The sequence below is a fragment of the Leiobunum rupestre genome, chromosome 10, assembly GCF_980474605.1.
Source record: "Leiobunum rupestre chromosome 10, qqLeiRupe1.1.hap1, whole genome shotgun sequence".
Taxonomy (NCBI): domain Eukaryota; kingdom Metazoa; phylum Arthropoda; class Arachnida; order Opiliones; family Sclerosomatidae; genus Leiobunum; species Leiobunum rupestre.
In genome coordinates, this window is record NC_143393.1 from 19,055,840 (window position 1) to 19,082,392 (window position 26,553).

The 26,553-nt window shown below is 36.2% G+C and overlaps 2 protein-coding genes across 4 annotated transcripts in view; both read left to right on the forward strand.

Annotated features, from left to right (window-relative positions):
* The first annotated feature begins 383 nt into the window (after positions 1-383).
* On the forward strand, positions 384-2,937 carry LOC149924953 (uncharacterized). Of its 2 annotated transcripts, XM_090160274.1 has the most exons (8): positions 384-454; positions 516-566; positions 686-783; positions 847-994; positions 1,051-1,083; positions 1,162-1,224; positions 1,359-1,481; positions 2,580-2,937. In XM_090160274.1, exons 2-8 carry the CDS (start codon positions 543-545, stop codon positions 2,673-2,675), a joined length of 585 nt encoding a protein of 194 aa, XP_090016400.1. In that variant the 5' UTR covers positions 384-454; positions 516-542; the 3' UTR covers positions 2,676-2,937. The 2 variants fall into 2 exon arrangements, with proteins under 2 accessions (XP_090016400.1, XP_090016399.1); XM_090160273.1 differs by having other exon boundaries at positions 389-566.
* A 13,930-nt stretch (positions 2,938-16,867) lies between these two features.
* The window catches only part of by (focal adhesion protein tensin), a 294,492-nt gene continuing 284,806 nt past the window's right edge, over positions 16,868-26,553 (forward strand). For both annotated transcript variants that reach the window (XM_090161244.1, XM_090161246.1), the window contains exon 1: positions 16,868-17,398. In XM_090161244.1, the coding sequence (XP_090017370.1) occupies positions 17,354-17,398 (45 nt within the window). In that variant the 5' untranslated portion in view covers positions 16,868-17,353. The remainder of the gene's footprint in view (positions 17,399-26,553) is intronic.

Sequence of the window (26,553 nt, forward strand, 5' to 3'; positions counted from 1 at the left end):
TCTACGTCCCAAACCGAGCGAATAGCATAGAAATCTCATAGGTAACTAGAATGCTGCCGCCTACGGCCGAGCTTGACCCCAGTTCGCCTTGAATTTTCAGCCAATGAGAGGCCGTAGAGTGGTTCCGCCAAGGAGGATAATAATCCTCCTTGGATCCGCTACTATAGCGGGAGATAGGTGACGTCATTCTCTCTGGTGACATTAAATTCTTGGCAGAACCACTCTTTGAGCTCTGATTGGCTGAGATCTGGCTATCGTCTGCCACGGCGTTTGGCCCATTTGTCAGTTACACGGCAGCATTCTAGTTACCTATGAGATTTCTATGGCGAATAGTTTTGGACTTTTGGCCTCATAATAAATTGATTTTGAAGATCTGGCAACACTGGTGGTTCGTCTGCAAAAAAATGGCGTGAGAAGCTATGATTCATGCTCGAACGAAGTTCTAATTAAAAATGTATATTTTAGTGTAAATTCCAAATAGTCACGCTATGAAACTAATCAATCGTTAAAACTAGTTTTCCTGTAAATAAGAAAATCGAGAGATGGGGAAAAGGGACACGAGATACGTAAGTTTGATGAGCATTAACCTAGAAATTTTCCGATGCATTTCGTTGGAAACCTATTTAATCATTGCCACTTACCCTATATTTTTAATATTGTTTTGTGTTTTTCTGTTACATTACAGGCGTACATGAATCCCATAGCTATGGCGAGATCTAGAGGTCCTACATCAAATAGTGGGCCTACTATTCGAGACTACCTTAGTAGAGATCGCCCATCTTGGTAAGTACCTATTTTTCATTTTCAGATACTTTTATACATTTAAAATGCAACCTTATTTATCAGGGAAGAAGTTAAAGAGATGTTAAAGAAAAAGAAAGAAGGTTGCACAACACTCGCAGCCTGGGAAGAGAAATTAAACGAAGATTTCAAGGAGGAGCTTCAGAAAAATAGAGAACAGTTGCTCGGAGAAAGTTCATCATCAAGTTCTCAGGTCCTTTGAATCAATATTTTATCATGAAAATCTTACTAAAAGATGTATTCCCTTAGAATAAACACTTGAAGAAAAAGAAGCGCAAAAGGGTGAGGTTTTGTTTATATATATGGTAAACGGTACCGTGGCCATTGACCAATTCTGAGCCAATAAGTATTCTTTTCAAGTCGCCAAGTACCTCCTCATCATCCTCAATTTCTTCCAGAGCTAGTTCCCCATCCAGTCACGAAGTAAGTTTGCAAATATATTCGCTATTTTCCAAGGTTTGAAAGATCATTTGAATCTAATATTGACATTTCTTATTTACTCTTATCTATTCCCATCATCAAATAAACTCCCACACAAACTGGATTCTCTTTTAAAGAATCACGGCAAAGAATCAAAACGCAGACGTAAACATCGAAGCAAGTCCAAAAAGCCCAAGAAGAAATCCAGGAGCCAAGAAAGGGATTTTTCTTCCAGTGATACCATCCATAGATCCAATAAGGTTAGTAACCATTTTGTTATTTTGGCAATCAATAATTTAATTTATTCACTGTTAGTCGGACATGTTAGTGAAAGTGAACACTTTTCTAATTGAAAATAAGTCTAAACACTGCTTCAGTGAAATTTTTTATGTCTTCAAAGATATAGCTTAGGGTAATTTGAATTTTAATTATCTGGTGACTCCCTGCATAAGCTATGAGAGTTAGAATTTTGAAATAGATCTGAATAATTAAGTGGATACTCAGTACAATATATATCTCAGAGATTCATATCCATCTCGGACATGAAAATACGTCATTCAGTCGCCTTTGCATTTACAAAGTTACATTTTGGGATGACGTTTCACGGTTTCAGTTATGTTTTTTTAATCAACTTCCGACCCCTCACACCCTACTTGAAAGTCCCTTTTTATTTGTTAACACTCGTAACACCCTGTCTAAAAAAAGGTATGATCTAGCTTCTGAAGTCTGGTGTACGTGGCGCGGCCAATCATATAAAATATCATCATTAGTTAGTTAATCGAGAATTTTCTTATTTTTAAATATTTTCCTAATATCAGTATCGGCCAATATCGGCTTAAGCAAAGCAGATATTGGCTGATACCGATAATAGAAAAATAGGCCTATATATAGGTGCATCCCTACTTAACATGGCTAAACTTACAGCATTTATTACTCCCCCTACCTATGCTAATTTTAAAAATTAATAAAGCGTGGGGTTATTTACTTTATAAACCCTATTTTCCTGATTTAATGCTATGCAATCTAAAATTTAAATATTCAATTATTTATTTATTTTATAAATTTGGTTTATTAAACCAAATTCATTTAAAAACCTCTAAAGTACGAGAAACCTTTATTTTCCCGTAATTTTAATGGAATTTATCCTATATTTTTATTTTTTTGCTAAAAATCTAACCTATAAAATCCTACAAATTTCCTATTTTTCCTATAAGATATTTTTAAGATTTCTGTGGTCACACTGCTTTAGAAATCTCAACAAAATCCGTTATACCCCTTTTAATTTTATTTCATAATTTTCAGTTAAATTATAATCTATATTATATTTAAAAAAATTATTTTTTTAAAAATGCCAAAAGGAGTTGGACAATGTTAAAATTCAAAAGTCCAAAAAGAAGAAAGACAGGCATCGTAAACACCATCACCGACATAAACAGTCGGATAGAAGTATTTAGTCATGTTTAAACATATTTCACCAAAAGTCAAACTAAAAATATCAAAAAAACAATAAATATTTAAGATAATATTTAATGCATATCTAAATAGTGAGTGAGTTGATAAAATTTTGGAGCAAAAAATGTATAAAGTGGCCTTTATAAAAAAAAACGTTATTTGTATGAAGAAAAAGTATATTTGCTTTTTTACACAATACAAAAAAACTTTGTATAAGTGTGCAATATTTCGGAATAAACATTAATGAAAATTTAAAATAAAAAATTTGAGCCATAAAAAGTTGTATTATTTAAAAAACCTCTCCTTAAAAAACACTTCCGTGAAAATGTTTAGTTCATAGAAACTAAATATGCATGAGCCTATTTAGGTTACTGAGAATGTACAAGCAAACCCCCGATTTTCTCTACTGTATAGCGCCACCTAGCATCAGCTATAGCAGCGTTTTCTTATATCTTCTGAGAAAATTTCAATTAAACAATTAATTTGGGGAAATTATGTTTAAAGGAAAAGTCCAGGTTGGTAAAACTTGGATCGATTTGAAAGATCATGTTTAAATAAACTCAAAAATATCAGTCGTAAAATTGTATCTTTTTTTAATAACGAGAAATTAATTTTTAAACGATCCAAATTTACCAGCCAAGCGATCTGCCCTTTTGTTTCGCGGTGACGTTTTAGGACTTTAATCTCGCGCTATAACAGCGCTCTGTTCCCTGCGCGCGCTTGCTCCGCGTGCGGTCTGCGGATAGTCCAAGAGCCCATGACAAAATAAGCATGTGATAAGGTACACGATGGGTCAAAGTATTTTTTAATTAGGTTAGTGAGTTGTAACAAAGAACTGTTTGTCTTACGGGTCAAAGTGGGGGCTTTCCGGAAATACGAACCACGTGACGTCACTTCCGGTGACCTTGAAAATTTATATGACCTGATATTGGTATCATTCGATTGGTCTCAACGCGCTCTTACCAAATATCGCAAAATTAACCTTCAAATCTGAACCAAACGGCGTATAAGACTAAAAAAGGAATTTTGTCTTATACATGTAAATTTGGGAGGGGCTCGAAATTAGTTTTTTGGACTAGGAGGGAAGGCGAAAGAAAATGGCACCACGCTATTAAATTATACATTTTTATTTAAATCGTATCTTTTTAAATAATTATTTCCGCAAAAAAAATTGATATTTTTGTAATCCTTGACAACTGATTAACCAAAAGAAAAAAAAACCAAAGGTGCCATTGTTAAAAAAGCCGAAATTTTTTTTAACACAAGTCTCCCTACAGATGGCGTTACTGTTTCAATTTTCATATAGGTTTAGGTAATACTATTCGCTTCTGTAACCAGTTTCACTCGTACGTTCTCAGTAACCTATGTACGTTCTTTATGGGTACAGCAACATAGCCTTATTTAAAAAAAAAAGAGGAAAAAACCCAAAAATGTGTTTACATCAACATAGGCTTATTTTAAAAGCTGCGCCAGAAATAGTAAAGACGTAAAGCTAAAGAAAAGTGCAATAAAAAAACTTCAACCTTTAAGGACGTTCAGCATCCTGTTCCCCCCTTCTTATTTCCCCCCTCCCGCCTTGACATGAGAATGGCTTCACAGAAGACCGCCCGCCCTCGAACCCTGGCATGATTTTTCTTTCAAGCGGAACCCCAGGCTGACTCTGGAACCCACGAAATGATGCCCCGTAAAAACGCAACATGGCCCTTCGAGCCTAAGCCTTTCTCATTTTCTTCCCAAGGCATTTCTTTGCTTTCACCCTATATCAAATTCCTTCAGCTAGACCTCGAGCTAAACTACGATACACTTTATAAAAATTTCAAATATTTTAATTAAAAAATTCGAAACATTTTTGAAAAAATTAAAAAAACTGACATTTTTGGTTTTATTTCACTAGACACTATATTTTCATTTATACCGTAAGTAACTTAAGAACCATAAGTATGACAATGAGAAAAATTCATTTTGCGCTTGAAAATACGCCGCCATGTTAGGTTATAAAACAGTGTTGCCACGGTACCTGGAAAAGTCAGGGAATATGAATCAGAGAATTTGAATATGGGTTTAAAAATCAGGGAATTTTAAAAATAAGTCTAAAAAATCAGGGAAATGTCAGGGAATTTGTATATGTTTATAAATATCATTGAATTAAAAAAATTAGTCTAAAAATCAGGGAATTTAATTTCGGTTGCAAATAGGAAACGTTTAATAAAATATAGGTAAAAAATTCAAAATCTTGGCACAAAATAAGTCAGGGAAAATCTCTGGAGATGGTCAGGGAAAACCTGGAAAAGTCAGGGAATTTGATTGTGAAAAAACTGTGGCAACCCTGTAAAAGCAGGTAAGTTAGCCTGCTCATGGGCCGTGGCCTGCTATACCTCACAACGTAAAGGTACTGTCACGCGCTAAAACATAATTTAGAATTCGGTCAATTATCATTGAAACTGATTTTCAGAGTTATTGCGTAATCAATTTTTAGTTCTTGAGAATATGCGAGACTTCCGCCAAAGCCCTAATATCCGGTTTCGTCTAGATTCTGGAAGAATTAACAAATAAAGATTTTCTAGAAATCCAAAGGAACCTTTTTTTGTTACAAAATAATTTTAAAAATGCAATACTAGCCTAAAGTTTTTACTTCTGCCATTATTGGTCCAAGGCTTATTTTACGCGATCGTACGCCCGCCATTTTATTTTTAATTAAAGATCAAAAATTTATAGCCCAATTACAGGCTACTCCAATAACGTTAAATTATTTGGCAACAGTAACGCTGTCGCCATCTGTTGCCACTTTACTACACTATAACGGTTAAAATTAGTTTCCTAAGATTTAGTTTTAATTAAAATGGATATAATTATGAAAGGGCCTTAGTTATAACCCAAGAGAGCAATCCATGTTTAATTATATGCTTATTAGACAAACCGTTTTTAAGTTACAAGTGCCCAAAAAATGCACTGACGTCACAACTTATTTCCAATACATTTCCAAAACATTTTTAATATTATCCCCATAGCGGTAACAACTCGCTCTAATATTAAAAGTAACTCGTTGCCCGACCACGAGTAACTTTCGTCAGGCGTAAGATTTTGCCCGACAGGCCATCGTGAATTTTATTTTTGGCGTTTTTATAGACCAGGAGGAGAAAGTATTTCAAAACGCTGGAATACAACATTTATCATAGCGGTAAACGAGTGTTTTTTGGTCCGACTGTTCTGTTTTTTATTGCGTCAGCGAGGAAGAAGATGTGCTACAAGAATGCTTTTATTCCAAGCTCATCCAACCACGTTATTGTAATCTATACGTATATTATTTCGTTTTCGCATTCCCCCATCTTCGGTAAGTAGTTCAATCGTTTTGTTCGCTGTGTGTTCGTTCGACACGAGTATCGGAATAAATTGCGCAGTGGCGGCCTAAGGGGGGGGGGGGGCGTTGGGGACGGTCCGCCCCGGGTACCAGGGCAGCAGGGGGCAGAGGTGGGCAAAAAGTTGCGAGCGTTCGGAAAAATGAGCATATAGAGTTTTAAACACGGCTTGCTCAAGTGAGCGAGTACTCAAGGCAAACGAGTTTATTTTCTCTATCTCTAATTGAGAAGCCTCTGGGCGAGCGCCGAATAGTTCGCTCCGGCGTTGATGGCTGACGGCGCGCTGAGGGAGATTCCCCCCTCGACGGGTTAGTTCCCTCACTTTTAAGCGCTCACCGCGCGCTGAGCGAGATCTCCCGATCGTCGGAATAGCCCCCTCACAGTAGAAAGCGCTGACGCAGCGTTGAGGGAAAATTACCGAGAGAAGGAATAGTTCGCTCAGATTTGAGCGCTAGCTACGCGCGGATTTTGATCACGGTGAGCGACGGTAAAGTTCGTTTACGCAAATCGCTCACAGCGCGGCGAGCAAAAATTTCAAAAATCAAACATTAAACTATTACTCGGCTATGGGTTTATTATTTACTTTTTTTATTAATAAAATGAAGGGTACTCTAAACGTCGGGAGTTAATGATATCTCCGATTGAATAAAATTCAAAGGTTCTTCCGAATTTATCCAACGATAAACTAGACTGCAAATATTCCGTTTAGTGTTAAAAGAGCTTTATTAAATATTAAAAGCCACAAATTATAACAATAGGCGTTAGTATACATTCTTTTGGTCTTGACAAACTTGGCAGGTGAAATGGGCAACGCGGTACGCGTTTCTTCATTTTTAGGGGATTGTGGCTCGCGCTACTTTAAAGGAAAATATTAGCGCGCTCTCAACTTAAATTAATGATCGGTACCATAAAAACAAGTGGACATTTACTAACCCCTAATCCAACTCATTTGTAAATCTCCAGAATTTAATAGACAGTTTTAGCAACTACCTACAGGGGCGGTGCCAGAAGATTCTTAGGTGTAGGCTAATAATGTTTATCATTTGTGGGCCCCCTGTTCCTCAATATTGGACTTAAAATTAAATTTTGCAAATTCAGGTAATTTATTTATTATTTGATATTAGTGCGGTTTTTAAAATTTTACAGTATTAACTATCATCACATATTTTATTTGAATTTAAAAATCGACTTGATGTGGCCCCATCAGATCGATTTGTGGGCCCCTATTTGAACACAAAAGTAGGCTATAGCTCGTGTTGCCTACCCCTAACGCCGCTCCTGACTACCTACACCGGGATTTTATTCACAGTGAACGACGACAGAGTTCGTTTACGGTAAATCGCGAAGAGCAAACATTTCAAAAATTAAACTTCACATTTGACGGTATGAACAAGTTAATAATAAGATTATTTTTAATGTATATATAAAATATAATACAATATCTTTGCATATAACCATCTTCGATTTTGTCCATTGTTTATGACATCGACAAAAATAACCATATCATCAAATGATCAAGCTAATTGCGAAGATTCACGGTTTTTAAATAATAATTTTTTTCAGAAAAAAAGGGAGGGGTTGGAATTAATATAATGGCCAGCCTGTGCCAATATTAAAACTGTTTTAGTTCCAAATTGAGGTAACTCGATTTACGCGAATTTTCTTTTTTGCCGTTTTTCAAACTTCCTTTACACTAAAAATATAAATATTACAAATAGCGGCCAATGTATAGTTACAAAGTTATCGATTATTTTCCATTTTTAAAAAGCATTACGTTATAATTTTTTTTCCAATTTAAATAATATTTTTTAGATACCTGTTTTGAAACTAATAGCGTTCTTTTCGTTTTTATTTCACACCGAATTTTAGAAATAATAAAAATGTTTGAATAATTCTAATGTCTAGTTTGTGCGGGTAACAAAAATCAACAGTGAAGAAGCTGTCAACGATCACCGTCAAGCTCAGCATGTGGGGAGTGGGGACCCGCAATTACATCATTCTTCCGAACTTCAAAAGGGCGTTATTTTATTTCTGGGGGGGGGGGGGGATTTCTATTTGAACTTGTAATAACTTACACACAAATATTTTCTTTACATTTTTCTGTTTTTATTGCTTACGATGTTACACTTTATATACAATATTGGAAGTATTTCAATAATTATTTAAATCTTCGCTCTTGCTTGATACCTACAAAGATTCTCAAAAAAAATTGTGTGGATCGTGTCATTTTCGCCTAATTTGGTATGCACATGTTTCTTAACAATGAAACGAAACCAAAATTAGTTACAGACATACGCCAAACGAGGAGGCAATGAACACCGCTAATGCCCCACAATGGAACATTTTGAAAAAAAAAGGATCCACCGTGGAACTTCGTATGTCATTAGAAAGTGTTCATCTTGTAAAATACGGAAGCGAACTTAAAGCCTGAAACTGAATAAAAAAACTCAAGCCACAGTCGAAGTACTATAACTCCAAAACTATGGACTCGAAAAAATTAAACTTCGAAGGCGAGAAAAATTATGAACAGCTAAAGCAAAAAACACGAAAAAATTAAACTAAGGAAGGACCGAAATACGAATCGAAAGACGCAGACTTGAGAAAAGTCGACAAGAAACTGTAACGAAATGAGAAAGGAACCTACTATTTATACTATTATTGTAGAAAGGATTACGAAGCGAGGTATAAGTATAGGAAACTTCGAAATTGCCCTAGCATTGGCTAAGACCCAAGGGAGGGGCGACTCATTGGCGTCAGTTCGGAATTCTGGCGTTGACCCCCCGTCATATGACGTTAAGAAGTACACGCTATTGTTGAAATTGAAAACTGCGAGAATGAAGAAAATGGGTTCGATGCTAAATAGAAAAAACCCTCCATCGACTGTCCCCCTATTTTAATATTTTTGTCAGGTGCTGTAACGAGTAAGTGGCGCCCTTGCTGTCTGGAATGGGCAGTGTTGAAAAAAAAAAGCCCAAGGTGGGAAAAAAGGTTTGCAGAGCCAAATAGGATTTTATGAATCGGGCCAAGCCGCCAATTCAATGCTTTTGAATTAACTAATATTATTCTAATGTCTGAATATGTCGGCTATAGATTCCAAGGTTCAATAATATCTAATCGGCCCGATTAGTCGCAACTTAGTAAATAGTAACACAGAATAAACAAATATTGTAAATAAATGTAGTAAAAATAGCTAATAATACCATTAGTTAATAATATTGTTACATAAGTATGACACGTCTTATTCTTTATATGCAAAACGTTTACTGATAACTAGCTACAAGAGACACTCTATATAGAGGGCTTCTCGTGTATGACGTGCCCTTTATCAGCATCTCGCTAGGGGCGATTTTTTACCGTGATGACGTCACTCTGTAAATAGATTTTAGTGAATTATTTCCATTAAATTATGGATTTATGATATTACGTAGTATTTTTATTTTTATTGATTAACGTTTTCATGTTAGTCTATCCGTAGTCCAGAAAAATATACTTTGGAGCTAACGTTCCGTAGACGCGGCCCGAATATACATGGTTTTCTCCGTTTTCCTATATACTTATTTCGGTTTCAGAAGGGCTAGTTTTGATCTAGTCTATCTATGAAGCTATACGACTCATTTTTAGGGGGAGTTCAGTTTAGCGAAAAGTATATTTATATATGTATATTATAAATTATAAGTCAAGCCTAAATTAGCGAGTGAATGCCTATTTCGGGGAAATATTTGGTTAGTCATGTCCCGCTGCGACTAAGAGACGTTTCCTATGAGTGGTCAACCTTTGCCTTTTCGTTAAGATGCCGAAAGAGACGCCTTTGTGTCTGGACTCCACCTGCGGGTCCCAAAATTGAAACGATTGGGATAGTTTGGAAAGGGGTTGAGGTTCCACCCCCCTTCCCCTCTTTTCAAGCTTCAAGTTGAAAGCCGATCGCTAAAACGTAAATACAGCAACTTAGTTTTACATATAGTTATTATTATTGTTACTAATTTTTGATAATTTTTGTTTTTTTATTTCTTAGGACGATTTACAGAAAAATATTTTGATATTTTCTGTAACGAACAAGAACTCGCCCAAAGGCCAGACGAGCTGATGAATGCCAAGTTAAAGAACGGGGCAATGGAATTTGAACTCCAGTTGTATAAGGAGCAGTTGGACAATGCCAACAAAGCCCCCTAAGTGGCTGTAGCTGGTTGTTCTTGCGTAAAGGTCTCAAAAATTCAAAAACCAGAAGAAGCCAAATAATTGGCTAAAACCAAAACGGTCCTTTTCAGGACCACCTTCGTTTGGTCTAAAGACCATTAGACTGTGTGATTCTAAAATGCTGAACTATTGAAACTAAAATATATTCGCTGTTTTAATTGTTCCGTATTTTACAAGATGAACACTTTCTAATGACATACGAAGTTCCACGGTGGATCCTTTTTTTTTCAAAATGTTCCATTGTGGGGCATTAGCGGTGTTCATTGCCTCCTCGTTTGGCGTATGTCTGTAACTAATTTTGGTTTCGTTTCATTGTTAAGAAACATGTGCAAACCAAATTAGGCGAAAATGACACGATCCACACAATTTTTTTTGAGAATCTTTGTAGGTATCAAGCAAGAGCGAAGATTTAAATAAATATTGAAATACTTCCAATATTGTATATAAAGTGTAACATCGTAAGCAATAAAAACAGAAAAATGTAAAGAAAATATTTGTGTGTAAGTTATTACAAGTTCAAATAGAAATCCCCCCCCCCCAGAAATAAAATAACGCCCTTTTGAAGTTCGGAAGAATGATGTAATTTTTATCGTAATCGTCAGTCGTTACATTTGGATCGCTTTCGCGCGACACAGTGATTATAGCCTACTGTCTATAGTAACTTTAAATAGGTTACCTTGGTAATGCCACCCCCCTTCCTCCTTGTTCATACTCACCGGCAGCCAGCGGGTCCCCACTCCCCACATGCTGAGCTTGACGGTGATCGTTGACAGCTTCTTCACTGTTGATTTTTGTTACCCGCACAAACTAGACATTAGAATTATTCAAACATTTTTATTATTACTAAAATTCGGTGTGAAATAAAAACGAAAAGAACGCTATTAGTTTCAAAACCAGGTATCTAAAAAATATTATTTAAATTGGAAAAAAAATTATAACGTAATGCTTTTTAAAAATGGAAAATAATCGATAACTTTGTAACTATACATTGGCCGCTATTTGTAATATTTATATTTTTAGTGTAAAGGAAGTTTGAAAAACGGCAAAAAAGAAAATTCGCGTAAATCGAGTTACCTCAATTTGGAACTAAAACAGTTTTAATATTGGCACAGGCTGGCCATTATATTAATTCCAACCCCTCCCTTTTTTTCTGAAAAAAATTATTATTTAAAAACCGTGAATCTTCGCAATTAGCTTGATCATTTGATGATATGGTTATTTTTGTCGATGTCATAAACAATGGACAAAATCGAAGATGGTTATATGCAAAGATATTGTATTATATTTTACATATACATTAAAAATAATCTTATTATTAAATTGTTCATACCGTCAAATGTGAAGTTTAATTTTTGAAATGTTTGCTCTTCGCGATTTACCGTAAACGAACTCTGTCGTCGTTCACTGTGAATAAAATCCCGGTGTAGGTAGTCAGGAGCGGCGTTAGGGGTAGGCAACACGAGCTATAGCCTACTTTTGTGTTCAAATAGGGGCCCACAAATCGATCTGACGGGGCCACATCAAGTCGATTTTTAAATTCAAATAAAATATGTGATGATAGTTAATACTGTAAAATTTTAAAAACCGCACTAATATCAAATAATAAATAAATTACCTGAATTTGCAAAATTGAATTATAAGTCCAATATTGAGGAACAGGGGGCCCACAAATGATAAACATTATTAGCCTACACCTAAGAATCTTCTGGCACCGCCCCTGTAGGTAGTTGCTAAAACTGTCTATTAAATTCTGGAGATTTACAAATGAGTTGGATTAGGGGTTAGTAAATGTCCACTTGTTTTTATGGTACCGATCATTAATTTAAGTTGAGAGCGCGCTAATATTTTCCTTTAAAGTAGCGCGAGCCACAATCCCCTAAAAATGAAGAAACGCGTACCGCGTAGCCCATTTCACCTGCCAAGTTTGTCAAGACCAAAAGAATGTATACCAGCGCCTATTGTTATAATTTGTGGCTTTTAATATTTAATAAAGCTCTTTTAACACTAAACGGAATATTTGCAGTCTAGTTTATCGTTGGATAAATTCGGAAGAACCTTTGAATTTTATTCAATCGGAGATATCATTAACTCCCGACGTTTAGAGTACCCTTCATTTTATTAATAAAAAAGTAAATAATAAACCCATAGCCGAGTAATAGTTTAATGTTTGATTTTTGAAATTTTTGCTCGCCGCGCTGTGAGCGATTTGCGTAAACGAACTTTACCGTCGCTCACCGTGATCAAAATCCACGCGTAGCTAGCGCTCAAATCTGAGCGAACTATTCCTTCTCTCGGTAATTTTCCCTCAACGCTGCGTCAGCGCTTTCTACTGAGGGTACTAACGCGTCGCTTAAAAGTGAGGGGGCTATTCCGACGATCGGGAGATCTCGCTCAGCGCGCGGTGAGCGCTTAAAAGTAAGGGAACTAACCCGTCGAGGGGGGAATCTCCCTCAGCGCGCCGTCAGCCATCAACGCCGGAGCGAACTATTCGGCGCTCGCCCAGAGGCTGCTCAATTTAGCCCTCTCGCTGAACAAGAGCAGCTGGAATTCGAATTTGAAGCGCTCGCTCATTACTGCAGGATTTTCAAAAACGAGTGCTCACTATTTTTGCCCACCTCTGGCAGGGGGTGCCATCGGAGAAGCTCGAAGGGGGGTGCAAATCAGAACGATTAAACTTGAAGAAGACGGACCCGCGAAATCTTCTGCACGGTCCTGGGGGTGTCACAAAACACTGCCGCCGCCCCGGGAACCCAGCCTTCTTAAGCCGCCACTGAAATTGCGTCACTAGTCTTGTAGCTGTGAGATCGGTATCGGTTACTGATATCTCGACTTTACCGATTATATTACCGATATTTTGGCTAGCGTCTAAATTCCCGATTTTTATCGATTAATCGGTTTGCGGCTAAATTCCCGATGTTTATCGATTAATCGGCTCGCGGCTAAATTCCCAATATTTATCGATTAATGGGTTCACGGCTCAATTCCCGATGTTTATCGATTAATCGGTTCGCGTCTAAATTACCGATATTTATAGATTAATCGGTTCGCGGCTAAATTCTCGATATTTTTCGATTAATCGGTTCGCGGCTAAATTCCCGATATTTACTGATTAAAAGGCGATAGAATTATTGGAGAAATTTACACCGAATTTCAGGTACCTCGTGATAGCGGAGCTGAATAATCAAATTCTTGCATTTTTCTGGTTGGTCGGTAACCAGCTGAGCTAGGAAAAGAAGCCAATCTCAATTCAACTAGGCTCGACATTCATTTCATAAATGCAATTTATTCTGAACTCTGATTATAATAACGGCAAAAACGAACTGTCGCATGTCAGCGAGCGTATGCGCAAAATTTTGCCTTAAGCCCCATTTTCACGCTCGCTGGTAGCGGGTAAAAATCGACCAAATCCGCTTCCGCTACACACTTTTTCACTTTCCGCGTCGATCTGTTTCAAACAGATATTTTAGCTTTATTTTCACGCTTGCGAGTGGCGGAAGCAAATTTTGCCGATTTTTATACGCTACCAGCGAGCATGAAAATGGGGCTTTAAGCTTAGTTTTGATTAGTACGCGTCATTTGTTTACGCGCGTCAATTTTTTGTACTTCCCAAAGTTGTGTGAAGCTTGGTTTCCACCAACGTGCGTAAGAGCGCGTCATAATGTTAATTTTTTGTCGCGCGTAAGAACATTTGCACGTTTCAAAGCTGAGTGTCGCTTTTTGACGCGCGCTGGTGGAAAACAAGCTTTACGCGTCTTTGCTTAGTTTCCACTCGCACGCATAACGGCGTGTCAATCAAATTCAGGACGAACGTTTTTACGCGAGCAATAAAAGAATTATGACGCGCGCTAGTAGAAATTAAGCTTAATGCCTAATTTCTACTAATGCTCGTCGGTTTCCCCTTCTAAAAACACTTGTAGAGGTTAATGGTAATAGTAAGTGTAGGGAGCTGTTGGCTCGCGTTGTATGAAAGGATTTCCACCACCCTCCTACGCATTGTAACCCATCCAGCTGAATTAATGGCCTTATAAGCCGCTTGGTGACTTAGGCTTCAGGTGGTGGCTTGGGTATTAGCATATCTGATTATTATTCTTACGTTAATTTTTGTACACATAAAGGTTTTCTACATCCCAAAGTTGAGTGACGCGCTAGTGGAAACCAAGGCTTTAAATTAAGCTTTAGCAATGGTTTCCACTAGCGCGACACGCAACTTTGTTGCGTACAAACGTTTTGACCCGCGTAAAAAAAAATGTATTAAGATGCGCTCTAGTGGAAATAAAGCATAAAGGCGGATGCACACATACGGTCGCGAGCGAGTTTCTCGCGAAATATTCGCGCACGATTCGCTCGGTTTCGCGCGACAACCATACACACTTGGCTTCGTCCGTCGCGTGCGCTAAGCAGAAATCTGGATTCATATATTTCATACCGAACAAATTCATTTCTACAAAAATGGAATTCCACCAGTTCGTTTTTGAGATCTTGATGGTAGAATAATTTATGATTTATGTTATATAGACGTTTTCTAGTAATTTAAGTTATTTTTACATTTTCTGTTAATTTAATTTCTTTTTACATTTTCTATTAATTTAATTTCTATGTACATTTTCTATTAATTTAATTTCTTTTTACATTTTCTATTAATTTAATTTCTTTTTACATTTTCTATTAATTTAATTTCTTTTTACATTGGTTTTTGATAAAAACCGACATAACCACTACACGTGCTTAGCTCCAAACAACCATGAAACAACGAAAGAAAAGATTGCATCATGAACGCGACCATTCTATTGGCTAGCTCGGGTGAGACGAGCGAGGCTCGCGCGTGAAAATAGAAAGAAATCCTATTCCCGGCGACGCTTCGCATGTTCGCTGGCGAGACCGATATTTTTCCTGGGCGCATGCGTTCGCGCGACATTTGCGAGCGAAATTCGCTCGCGACCGTATGTGTGCATCCGCCTTAAGGCTTAAGGCCCAAACACACATCCGGTTCGCAAGCGATTTCGCCTGCGAATTTTCGCGCACGCGCCCATGCGCCATGACTTCCATTCTATTTAAGTCACGCGACGCGACGCGATTTGCCAGCGAAATTTCGCGCGCGAAGCCTATGTGTGCATCCGCCTTTAGTTTCCACTAGCGCGCGTAATAGTGCGTAACTCAACTTTGTAACATACAAAGGGCATTATGTGCGCAAAGAATAATGTAATATAAGACAGGCTAGTGGAAACTAAGCTTTATGCTTCGTTTCCACTAGCGCACGTTATGGTGCGTCACTTTACTCTGTAATGCTTGTTTTCCACTGGCGCGCGCAACGACGCGTTTCTCAGCTTTGAAACGTTCAAACGTTTTTACGCGCGTAAAGAAAATAACATTATGACGCGCGCTAGTGGAAAACAAGCTTAACATGCATACAAAGGGCATTATGTGCGCAAAGAAAAATATAATATAACGCAGGCTAGTGGAAACTAAGCTTTATGCTTTGTTTCCACTCGCGAGCCTGACGGCGCGTCACACAACTTTGGAGCGCGTAAAGAAAAATGCATTATGACACGCTATAATGGAAACCAAGCATAAAGCTTGTTTTCCACTAGCGCGCGTCATAATGTTATTTTCTTTACGCGCGTAAAAACGTTTGAACGTTTCAAAGCTGAGAAACGCGTCGTTGCGCGCGCCAGTGGAAAACAAGCTTTACACACTGCGTTAAACCAAAGCGGCAGCGTTGCCAGACGTCCTATAATTATAGGACTTTTCGATAATTTCAAGGAAATTTTTGGGGCATACTAAAATTTTCAGCGCGTACTTTATAGTACTCTTTTTTTTTTCAATAATTCGTTATTGGCGTACTATAAAATCGATAATTTAGTAGTCGTAGGGCCGATTCTAATATTTTAACAATTACTACTTTAAAAAATGTGGCAAGGAACCACACTCGGAATTCCTCCGATAGAATTTTCGGCAAATATGCGGATACTTCGACTCACAGACTGTTAATATAGAGCTGGTTATGGGTATTCAAATTAGAATTTCCAGAGGAATGTTTTGGGTACTATAATTTGGACTGAAAATCTATAATTTTTAGTCTTTGTAACGATAATTTGACTTTGGCAATCTGTCAACGCTGCAAAGCGGCTAAAGACCATCAATAAATTGTAGCTCGTACATCAAAACTCCGCATACAAATCACATCCTAGCGAATTGCTCCATCGGTTTTATTGAAGCGTATATTACCACATCCACTACTTTAAGTCTTGCTCAACTTGTTAAGAACGGCAAAATCCCTTCGGCTTTTTTACGCTGTCTATCCGTTCCCCTCCGCACGATCTTTAGCCATGTTTTGGGGGAGTATAATGGGGAAAGGGGGGTCGGAATTAGTGAGGAGGGCGAGGATAGTAGGCAAAAAAAAACTAGAAGAGTCCGAAGTAGAATATTCACTCAAACTCATTGAAGTTGCAGTCTCCAGCGGTACAGGACCTAAAAGCGAGAGAATGGTGCGCGAGTTTTTTTTTTATAATAGCACGTTCTAAGAAGCCCCCTTTTCTTTGGTTAGCCTAAGATTTTAATGCGGCGTAGACGTAATTTTATTGTATTTCCCGCCAGAGAGGCAACTTTTTACGGCAGTGACCGGGCAGTTTTTTCCCGTACTTTATCCACGATATTCAAGAATTATTTCTCTTTTAAATAGAAGACTAGACGATTCTTTCACCCTTTATCGTTCATATTTAAAACGCGTCGAGTTTTTTAGTTCCAAGTAGGCCCGTTTGACGTCGCTTCGTTCGCCGCGAATCCGCGATTACAGTTTTCGCTCATTTATTTTTTTACGTCGTATCTCTCGTAACCTGATGCGTTGCAATTTACTACCGCGTAGAACTTTGAATTTTGCAGGTACACGCATTTTTTATTAAATCGTAGGGGGTGAAGGTTCGATTCGTTTAGAGTTTCGTTTAATTACGAGGAAGATTATTAAATTCGCCGCGTATCGCGTTTTCCATTCTGACGTCGAGGACGGCGCGGGACTCGTTTGCGCTACGTATTTGAAAAGTGCGGGAAATCGGGACTTGGCGAGACGCAAAAAATAAAACTTCTTTCCTCGCTTTTTTGCTGTATGTGTGGGAAGTTCCAAGAGTGTTTTCAACATGTTTTCCTCGTGCCTTTGTGGGAGTAAGGATGATCGCCAACAGGTAATTGTTTATTTAATTTTTTATACCGTGTTTTTGTTTCCGTGTCAGTCACTTTTTACCGGGTGATTTTGGGGGAGACAATCGGGTTCGAAGTCACGAATTGATACTGATATATCGGCTACTTCTTTTCAAGTGGTCATTATTTTTATCCAAATGGGTTGCCGGAACCCCGTTTAATAGATAGTTCGTCGGGAATGCCACGAATTTTGGTCAATTTCCATTTTGATTTCGTGAACCCCGAGCGAGATAGGCGTAGTATTATTACAGCTACTGAGCCATGGTAATATTCGGAAGATATGTAATTTTAGTCGTGTAATGGCAGCTATAACGCGGCATATAATGCGTTTTCCCGTCTCTTCCACAGTTGTAATAAGGCGTTGTATTTTTTAATTTTTCGTCATAGGGTCTTATAGAAGTTCGCCGCGATATATTTTCACGCCTTGCTAGATCAAAGGGCATAATGCCGCCTTATGGCGTGATGTTGTTTTGGCGAAACTCCATTGTTTTATTACTCTTGCTTATTGATATGAATAACATTTTTCGAATGGGGTATTTAAATATTGATAAAAAGTCGGATGTATATTTTAACATTACAGGATGTTATTAATTACTCACCCGGTAACTCGAAATAGGGTTTGTTTTATTCAATTTTATCTTTAGCAATAAGTATAGCAAACGTTTTATTGGTTATCGTTAGTTAGTTAATAGATGGGAATTGCTTCCTAAGGTAACGTAAAAGTGTTGCCGGTTAGCCAACCCAATTTGAAGTAGCAGAAGATTTGTACAGCAGACTATAATTCCAACCAATCAGAATTTATACCGATTGGCTCTTCTGAGGTTGAGCCTAAATTCTACGCTTACACCGTGTGTGAAAGTGTAAAACGTTTTGCTATTCGTAATTCATTTTACAACCGAATTTGGATTGAAAATATATATTGTTCTTAAATAGAATTAGTTTCATTTGTAGTCTTCTGCTTCAAATTGCGTTGGAATAACGCAATGAATTAACGAATTATCCGCTAGAACATTAAGATTACTTAACTTAAAAAAATACTTACTCTAGAATAATTTCCGCCATGTTTTTATTTAAACTCCAAAATACACAGATTTAAGTTGCTATAGAAATAGTTTGAAAAGTTCCTGATTTTTATCTCGCGCTGGCGCCGCTAAATACCTCCAAAAACCCACAGGTCCATTTGCTGGACGGGGGAGGGCTAATTCATGTAACTATTAATTTTCTTAATTACCGCGCCTACTCAGGTTTTTTTTTGCGTGTGCCTTTTTTAAGTAGGAAAAAAATATCGTATCAACAGAGGTCCAAAATTACTCCATAAGTAGGACACTTTAGATTTTTCACATGTATAACTTTCAATGAGAGCTATACATAGCCTTTGACAGTGCTTCAGTAGGGGCGATGTTCGGTTGGGGATGACGTAACTTACAAGGAGAGTACCCGAGGTGTTTATTGCCGATTTTGTTCAAAGTCGGGCGTAATGTAGACCTATATGAAATTTCCCAAAAGGAGACGTTGCACTACCCATTCGTTTTGCTATAGCAACCGAAAATGTTTTTGACCACTTAAAACGATAAAATCTCCATTTAAAAAAGCATGGGATTTTCTGGGTTTCACAGGGTCCTAGCTACGAAAATTTTGAAAATTTTTGAAAATCACGAAATGTGTAATTTGGACCACATTTAGGTAAATTTCATCAAGTTTGGGTAAATTGAAACATTTTTAGGGTAAATTTGTAACAAATTTTGGGTAAAATAAGGGAAAAATCTTATTTTGGTTGTAAGTGGTCAAAAACATTTTCGGTTGCCATGGCAAATCGAATGGGTAGTGCAACGTCTCCTTTTGGGAAATTGCATATCTCATATAGGTCCACATTACGGCCGACTTTGAACTAAATCGGCAATAAACACCTCGGGTACTCTCCTTGTTAGTTAATTGATTTTAGTTAAATACTTCTCATGGTTGCTGCACGCTAAAGTCAAAAAATTTAAATTTATGTTAATATTTTATGAAGGTGATTAATCCTTTCTGTAATTAATTCAATAACCCTTTACTTCCTTAAACATTCTGATCATTATCCATCGTTGGAATTCCTACGTTGAAATAAAAAAAAATTAAAAACAAAACCTGAAGATTCACCTTCATGCTCAAGTCAATAGGTGATTATGAAAAATATCGGTGGTCACGTGATTTGGTTAAGTACTACCAAGTTGAAAGTATCAAAGTTGGCCCTTTTTGTAAATTCGTCTGGCTAGTTGGGCAAGGGTTAGCGAGATTTCTATAATTTCATTGTTCAATCGAAAGGATTTTTCGTTTTTCGTTTTGAGAGAAGTTTGCAAAGTCGTTAAATTAAGGTAATTGATTTATTAAATGAAGTATTGTAAAATTCTATCCAAATTGATTTTAATTCATTTTCAGGTTTAATCTAGATTTAAATCCTAATTATAAGTGTGGTCATACAGCCTTTACAATGTCAACTAAAATTGGGCTTGTTTCTTTATCAATACTTGGTCTAGAACTATAAGAAATAAAAAAAAATATATAATAAATTTGTTAACTTAATGTATTTTTAATAATTTTAGAAAAATACTAACTTTTCAAACAATCAATCCATGGTTGGTGCTTTTTACTATACGCGGACGACCGCGGGCCTCGGTAGGTGCAGACGAATTTAAGCAGCCGACGCTTTGTCAAAAAAATAACCAACTCCCGTGAGCCTCTGCGCGCAATTCTTTTTCATAATCACCTATTCATTAACGTCTGATAAAAGTAAAATAAGGTAACAATTGGTCAAAATTATCCCATTAAAAGGTCAGGCAAATATTGCAGAAGGTAAAAGGCCTGTCTTTTTGCCCCCCCCCCCCAAATCAACTCCTTAAAATTGAATTCCGGGTCCCCAAGTGAAGAAAATTTAATTTGAACCCAGCGTTGCCAGACGTACCATAATTATGGTACAATTCAATAATCCGAGCTATTGATTTGGATCGTGCCATAAATAATTTCACTAGTGTGTTATATGGTACTCCTTTTTGAAATCATTTTATCAGACGGTACCATATTTTCAATAATTATGATAGTATAGTCCTTACCATATTGTCAATTTCCGAACCCACTAACATTGTGCACTGATGTTCAGCCCAAAAAGGTTATTAGTCACCTTTGTTTAAACTAAGACCATTATATATTGAAGTTGACAGCGGCAATTTTTGGTGGTTTGATCTTCAATTTTAAAATATTATAGGAACTAGCCTATATAATGCTAGTGAAATAATTTTGAAATAATTCAATAATTTTTGAGTTCGTATAATTTCCTTTATTACATCTGGCACCGCTGCTTGAACCTACCACTGGTCAGGAATTTTGAAATTCAGGGTTGGCATGGAACCAGCCATATACCAGTTATAACCACCTGGTTAAAACCAGTTATAGCCACTTAAAAAATTCAGAATTTTTTGGCTTTTTTTTTTTAAATTTAAGTTTTTACAATATTTTAATAAAATAATAGCTTTTATTTAGTTTAGCTTTGGTTTCATATTTAAACAAATTGTGGGAGTTCTTATTGAGGAGGACATGGGTAGGTTTAAAGTTCAAAACATAAACAAAAACTATGGGGAAATCAAAAGAATTTAACTATTTAATATAATTATTTTGCTTACTTTGTTTAGTTTCTAAATTAAAACAATAACCGCAGACAATTTCCTACTTATAAAGTGAGTGGAACAAGTAAAAGAGGCTGTTTATACTTTAGCCGAAACAAAACCGGCTATAACCAGTTAAAACCACTGGTCTGGTTTATTTGAAAAAAAAAATCGGATTTTTTTCCAACCGTGGTTTGAATCTGAAAATATTTCCAAAGAGACATACTTACGAAACAATACTGTAAATTTATGGTATCAAACTACTGAAAAGGGCTTTCGTGTTGGATTTCGTATATTTTGGTGGAATTTTTGGGGGTATTCGTCCGACCTGGGCTGGATCCTAGTTGCGTGTATCCGCTTCGAAAGGGCGACCTTTTCTTCGATAGCGAAAGAAAATTGCTACTTCCAAAGAAAACCATTTCAAAGAAACTATCTTAGCTTTTTATACAACACGCGGTTTTTTTTCGCCATCTCTAATCTCAAGTTATCTGGGTGGGACTTAACTTGAATCCCATGCCCAATCTACTAGAGCCGTACCCCTCCCCCTCTGTGATGTCCTATTGGTCGCCAATTTTGTCTGTCTCGATGAAAATAGAAAAAAAAATATTTTTAGGGTTATGCGTAGAGGTCGGGGATTGTTAACTTTTGTTCAATAGATAAAGCTCTCAAAATTATTCGTAAAACGTTTTGATCAAGTAATTTATATTTCTGTATTATCCGATTAATTTTTTGATAAATTTATAAAATTAATCGGAAAAACGACGTTTTTTTTTCGATAAAAAGCTAAAATTTTACGAATAATACATGTTTTTTTTAATAATTTTCCGAAATATTAAACGGTAAATTTCTTGGTTTACATTCTTTTCCCGAAAAAAATCAATTTAATCATGGATAATGATTAACCGTCCCCGACCTCTAGGTTATGGCCCTTATTCTCAGGGTTGACTGATTTAAATAGCAAATTTTAATCGTTGATTTAAGTCATAATTTGAAGGTTTAAATGAAATAGGCAGTAGGGTAGGCCAAGTTTGGATATAGCCTACCTGGGATCTCGATAAGGAATACAGATTTGATGAAATGGGGTCCCACCGTAAGTATATCAACACTTAAAAGTTAATTTGCTTATTTTATGTTGAAAATTATTCGAAATATGAAAAACCAAATGATACCACAGTGTCCTGAAAATAGGTTCTGTTACAATTCCAATGAAAAGTGAATCTGTACAAAACAAAATTAAATAATTTCAATTTAATTAAGGGGAAATTTAATTTTCGATTAACCGATAGAAGAAAATTATCCATCAATAAAGTAGATTTGAAAAGAAACAAATTTGGTTGAGTTTTGTAGAAACAAACATATTTAACTAGACGATTCCCAGTTAGCAGACGAGAACCCAGTAACTATGTGAAGTTGTGGACTTTGAACGCTAGGTGGCTGTAATTGTAGCTGAAAATAGAACCAGAATGCCCTATATTAATTATCTCTGACTTCTCTTAAAAGGTTGAGTGAATATAGCGTAAATTGTAAGACTTCTATTAAAATAAAAATATTAGTTGAATTTTGTCAGCACTCATTACTACTATTTTGTAGCTGTAGTTGTAGTAGTAGTAGTATAGTCAATTTTTCACTGGGGGAGAGAATAGTCATATCCAACTCGATTTGGGGTGTAATTTAAACATTATAAATGAACGCGTGACTCCACGAAATGGGGTTATTATCATTTGATTCGTTCTTTTGTATTTCTGAGTATTAACGTGACTTCTTATTTCTTAGGACTTGGCTGGGGTTTTTTGTTACCTTGTATATATATATCATTGAATGTGTAAAAGAACCGTTTCTTCGGCAAATGCAGGCAACGCCCAGTTGACTTTAACGCTTCTCTATTGGTTGACCTTTGACACCCGCGGTTACCCCCCCCCCCATGTTTTATATATCTTGTATCTGAAGGTGCTGCGACCTTCTCCAAGAACAAGTTTCCAAAGGGCAAAATGTAGTCCGGCGCTTAAATCGCCGTCTGTATCAGTGAAACGAAGTTAGGGCGAGCAAAGCATGGTAATAATGTTTTAAAATTAATTTTATGTGAAATTCCTATTTTTAAATTCATTTCAATTTGTCTTAATGAAAATAATTATTTTTCTTGATTGAATTTGTCTTACAAATAATTTTTCTTGACTAATTAACTTGTCTTAACGATAATGTTAATTTTTCTTGTCTTAATTTGTCTTAATGATATTAATGATAATGTTAATTTTTCTTGTCTTAATTTGTCTTAATGATATTAATGATAATGTTAATTTTTCTTGTCTTAATTTGTCTTAATGATATTAATGATAATGTTAATTTTTCTTGTCTTAATTTGTCTTAATGATATTATTAATTTTTCTTGATTTAATGGTAACGTTTAACTGTCTTGATTTAATGGTAACGTTTAACTGTCTTGATTCAATGGTAACGTTTGACGGTCTTGATTCAATGGTAACGTTTAACTGTCTTGATTCAATGGTAACGTTTAACTGTCTTGATTCAATGGTACCGTTTAACTGTCTTGATTCAATGGTAACGTTTAACTGTCTTGATTCAATGGTACCGTTTAACTGTCTTGATTCAATGGTACCGTTTAACTGTCTTGATTCAATGGTACCGTTTAACTGTCTTGATTCAATGGTAACGTTTAACTGTCTTGATTCAATGGTAACGTTTAACTGTCTTGATTCAATGGTACCGTTTAACTGTCTTGATTCAATGGTACCGTTTAACTGTCTTGATTCAATGGTACCGTTTAACTGTCTTGATTCAATGGTACCGTTTAACTGTCTTGATTCAATGGTACCGTTTAACTGTCTTGATTCAATGGTACCGTTTAACTGTCTTGATTCAATGGTACCGTTTAACTGTCTTGATTCAATGGTACCGTTTAACTGTCTTGATTCAATGGTACCGTTTAACTGTCTTGATTCAATGGTACCGTTTAACTGTCTTGATTCAATGGTACCGTTTAACTGTCTTGATTCAATGGTACCGTTTAACTGTCTTGATTCAATGGTACCGTTTAACTGTCTTGATTCAATGGTAACGTTTAACTGTCTTGATTCAATGGTAACGTTTAACTGTCTTGATTCAATGGTAACGTTTAACTGTCTTGATTCAATGGTAACGTTTAACTGTCTTGATTCAATGGTAACGTTTAACTGTCTTGATTCAATGGTAACGTTTAACTGTCTTGATTCAATGGTAACGTCAACTAAATAGAGGTCTCCATATTCCTAGAACAGACAGCGCCGAAGTCTTCGTGTACTCCCCCTGTATACTCCGGGACGCAGTTTGCAGATATCCAAGGTGCCGCCCTACCTTTGGCAATGGTGTCAACCAAAACAAAATTTACGAAATGTTGTCCCTTGATCAGAGTATAGTTCCGGCGCCATGTATGATGCGCCAGATTAAAAGATCCTCCAAGCGCTGTTTAAGGGGGAGGGGGCTGCTGACCGCACCCAAAGGTAAACAGCTATTTCAAAAGATAGTTCCGTGTTATTTTTGTAATTCCCAAATGGGCGGTACCCGCGAGATTTTTTTTGTGAAACATGATGTTGTTTGACGTTTCTACTTCTCGCCGACATTTAAGACGATTGTATGTGTTTTTGGTTTGGGCCCCAAATATTTGTGGAGCTGGGCTGTTGATGTTATCATGTTACATTTGTCGTTGTAACTAGAGATCGGCGTTTGAATAAGAAATTATCCAATTATTTATTTTTATTCATAACCGAAAATTATCCAAAAAATATACGAAGAAACCGATTATTTTTGCATTTAAATCGTTGTTTATTCGTATAAAATGTTCATAAAAACAGTTAACCCAACTTTTTATGGTTAATCGAAATTTTGCCGGTTAATTTATTCGTTCCGCCGACCTCTAGTTGTAACCGCTGTTTTAATCGATGTACTTTTGATTTAGAGTTCCCCCATCAACTTGCGCTTTTTAATAGATTCCTGGCAATTGATGATCATGTTCCTACTCATGTCTGATTTATATATCATTAAAACTAGGATAATAATTCATTTAAAACCTGAATTATATTTTTCAAATCAATTAATTTTTATTTAAATTGATTATTCTGATTTTACATCGCTCGGATTTCTTTGTATCGGAATTGTTTTAGAAATTATTTTTGCATTTATTTCTCAATGAAAATACTGTGAATTTAAATAAAGGATTTTTTAAAGTCTCTTTATTTCCAGATATGTCGCTTTTAGATTTAAAGAAAAGATGATATTAATAACGACCGCTTTAAAATTAGAGTTGCCTTTTTTTAGCTAATAATGAATTAATCTCAGTAATTAAATCAGGATAGTACATTAATAAAAATTAAAAGAGGAGCCAGAAAACCTCATCCTGAATCTTTGAACGTAAATGAAGGTATTTGATTAGGTTTTTACTTAATTGCAATCGATATTTAAACATAATTTGATGCATCTTCTCATGTGTTTCATGCGTTGGTAATGTAACCTTTAATTTAAATTCATTTGAATTGAATTTAATTTAATTAGTACGCTGAATTATCATTGGAACATACACCAATTTTGTAATAGTAGTGGGTAATTAAAACATTTTCTTAATTAACAGAACTTAATAATAATAATAACTTAAAAATATTAATGGTGTATAGTATATTACCTCTAGGGCTGGGGTTAGTACTTATTTATTTACCTGGCGTCTGTAAACGTCGTTATGACATAGTTATAGAATCAAACAAGACGTACGACGGTCAGCATACACACAATCCTTCTAATGTGTCAAGTTTGTTTGAGCTATTCACAGAACCTGCAACGCCGGTATCACAACCAATATATATCCCCGGTCACACATAATTGTATTTACACATCTGTTACTTCTAGTCATACTTTGAAAGCATCGAAGATTCCTTCGATCAGTGTCACTCTTATTTTTTACTTCTGATTACACTTATTTGTTACTACTAGTCATGCGTTGAGTGTCACACTTATTTTTTTGTGGTTATACGACAAAAACTAGTTCGATCAGTTTCATACATATTTGTTACTTCTGATCACGCTTATTTGTTACGTTGAGTGTAACGGCCGCGTAGACCTCTATAAACACGCGGATTTACAATGTTGGAAATTGCGGGGGTCCGTATACGCTGCCCAAAAAACCTTACTTAGAATTAAAATTAAGGAACGTATTTGCAACTCTAGGTTATATGTAAACCACAGCTATTCAAAAATATAAGTTCGATTTTCATGAAAGTTAAATTAAGCAACTGTATGTAGATTTTTAGGCGAAAATATAAAACCACGAAAATTTGGGTCCCGTAAATTACCCTGAAAACTATATTTAAATTTAATATTTACTGATATAACCGAAGTTGTAGGTCCCGCTGAATCCTAACTTATCCAATAATATTTTTTTAAACGTTACCGGACTTAATTTTAAATAAAATATCTACCACATTAATCGAAACCACCGAAAATAGTAAATTTGGCAAATGCCC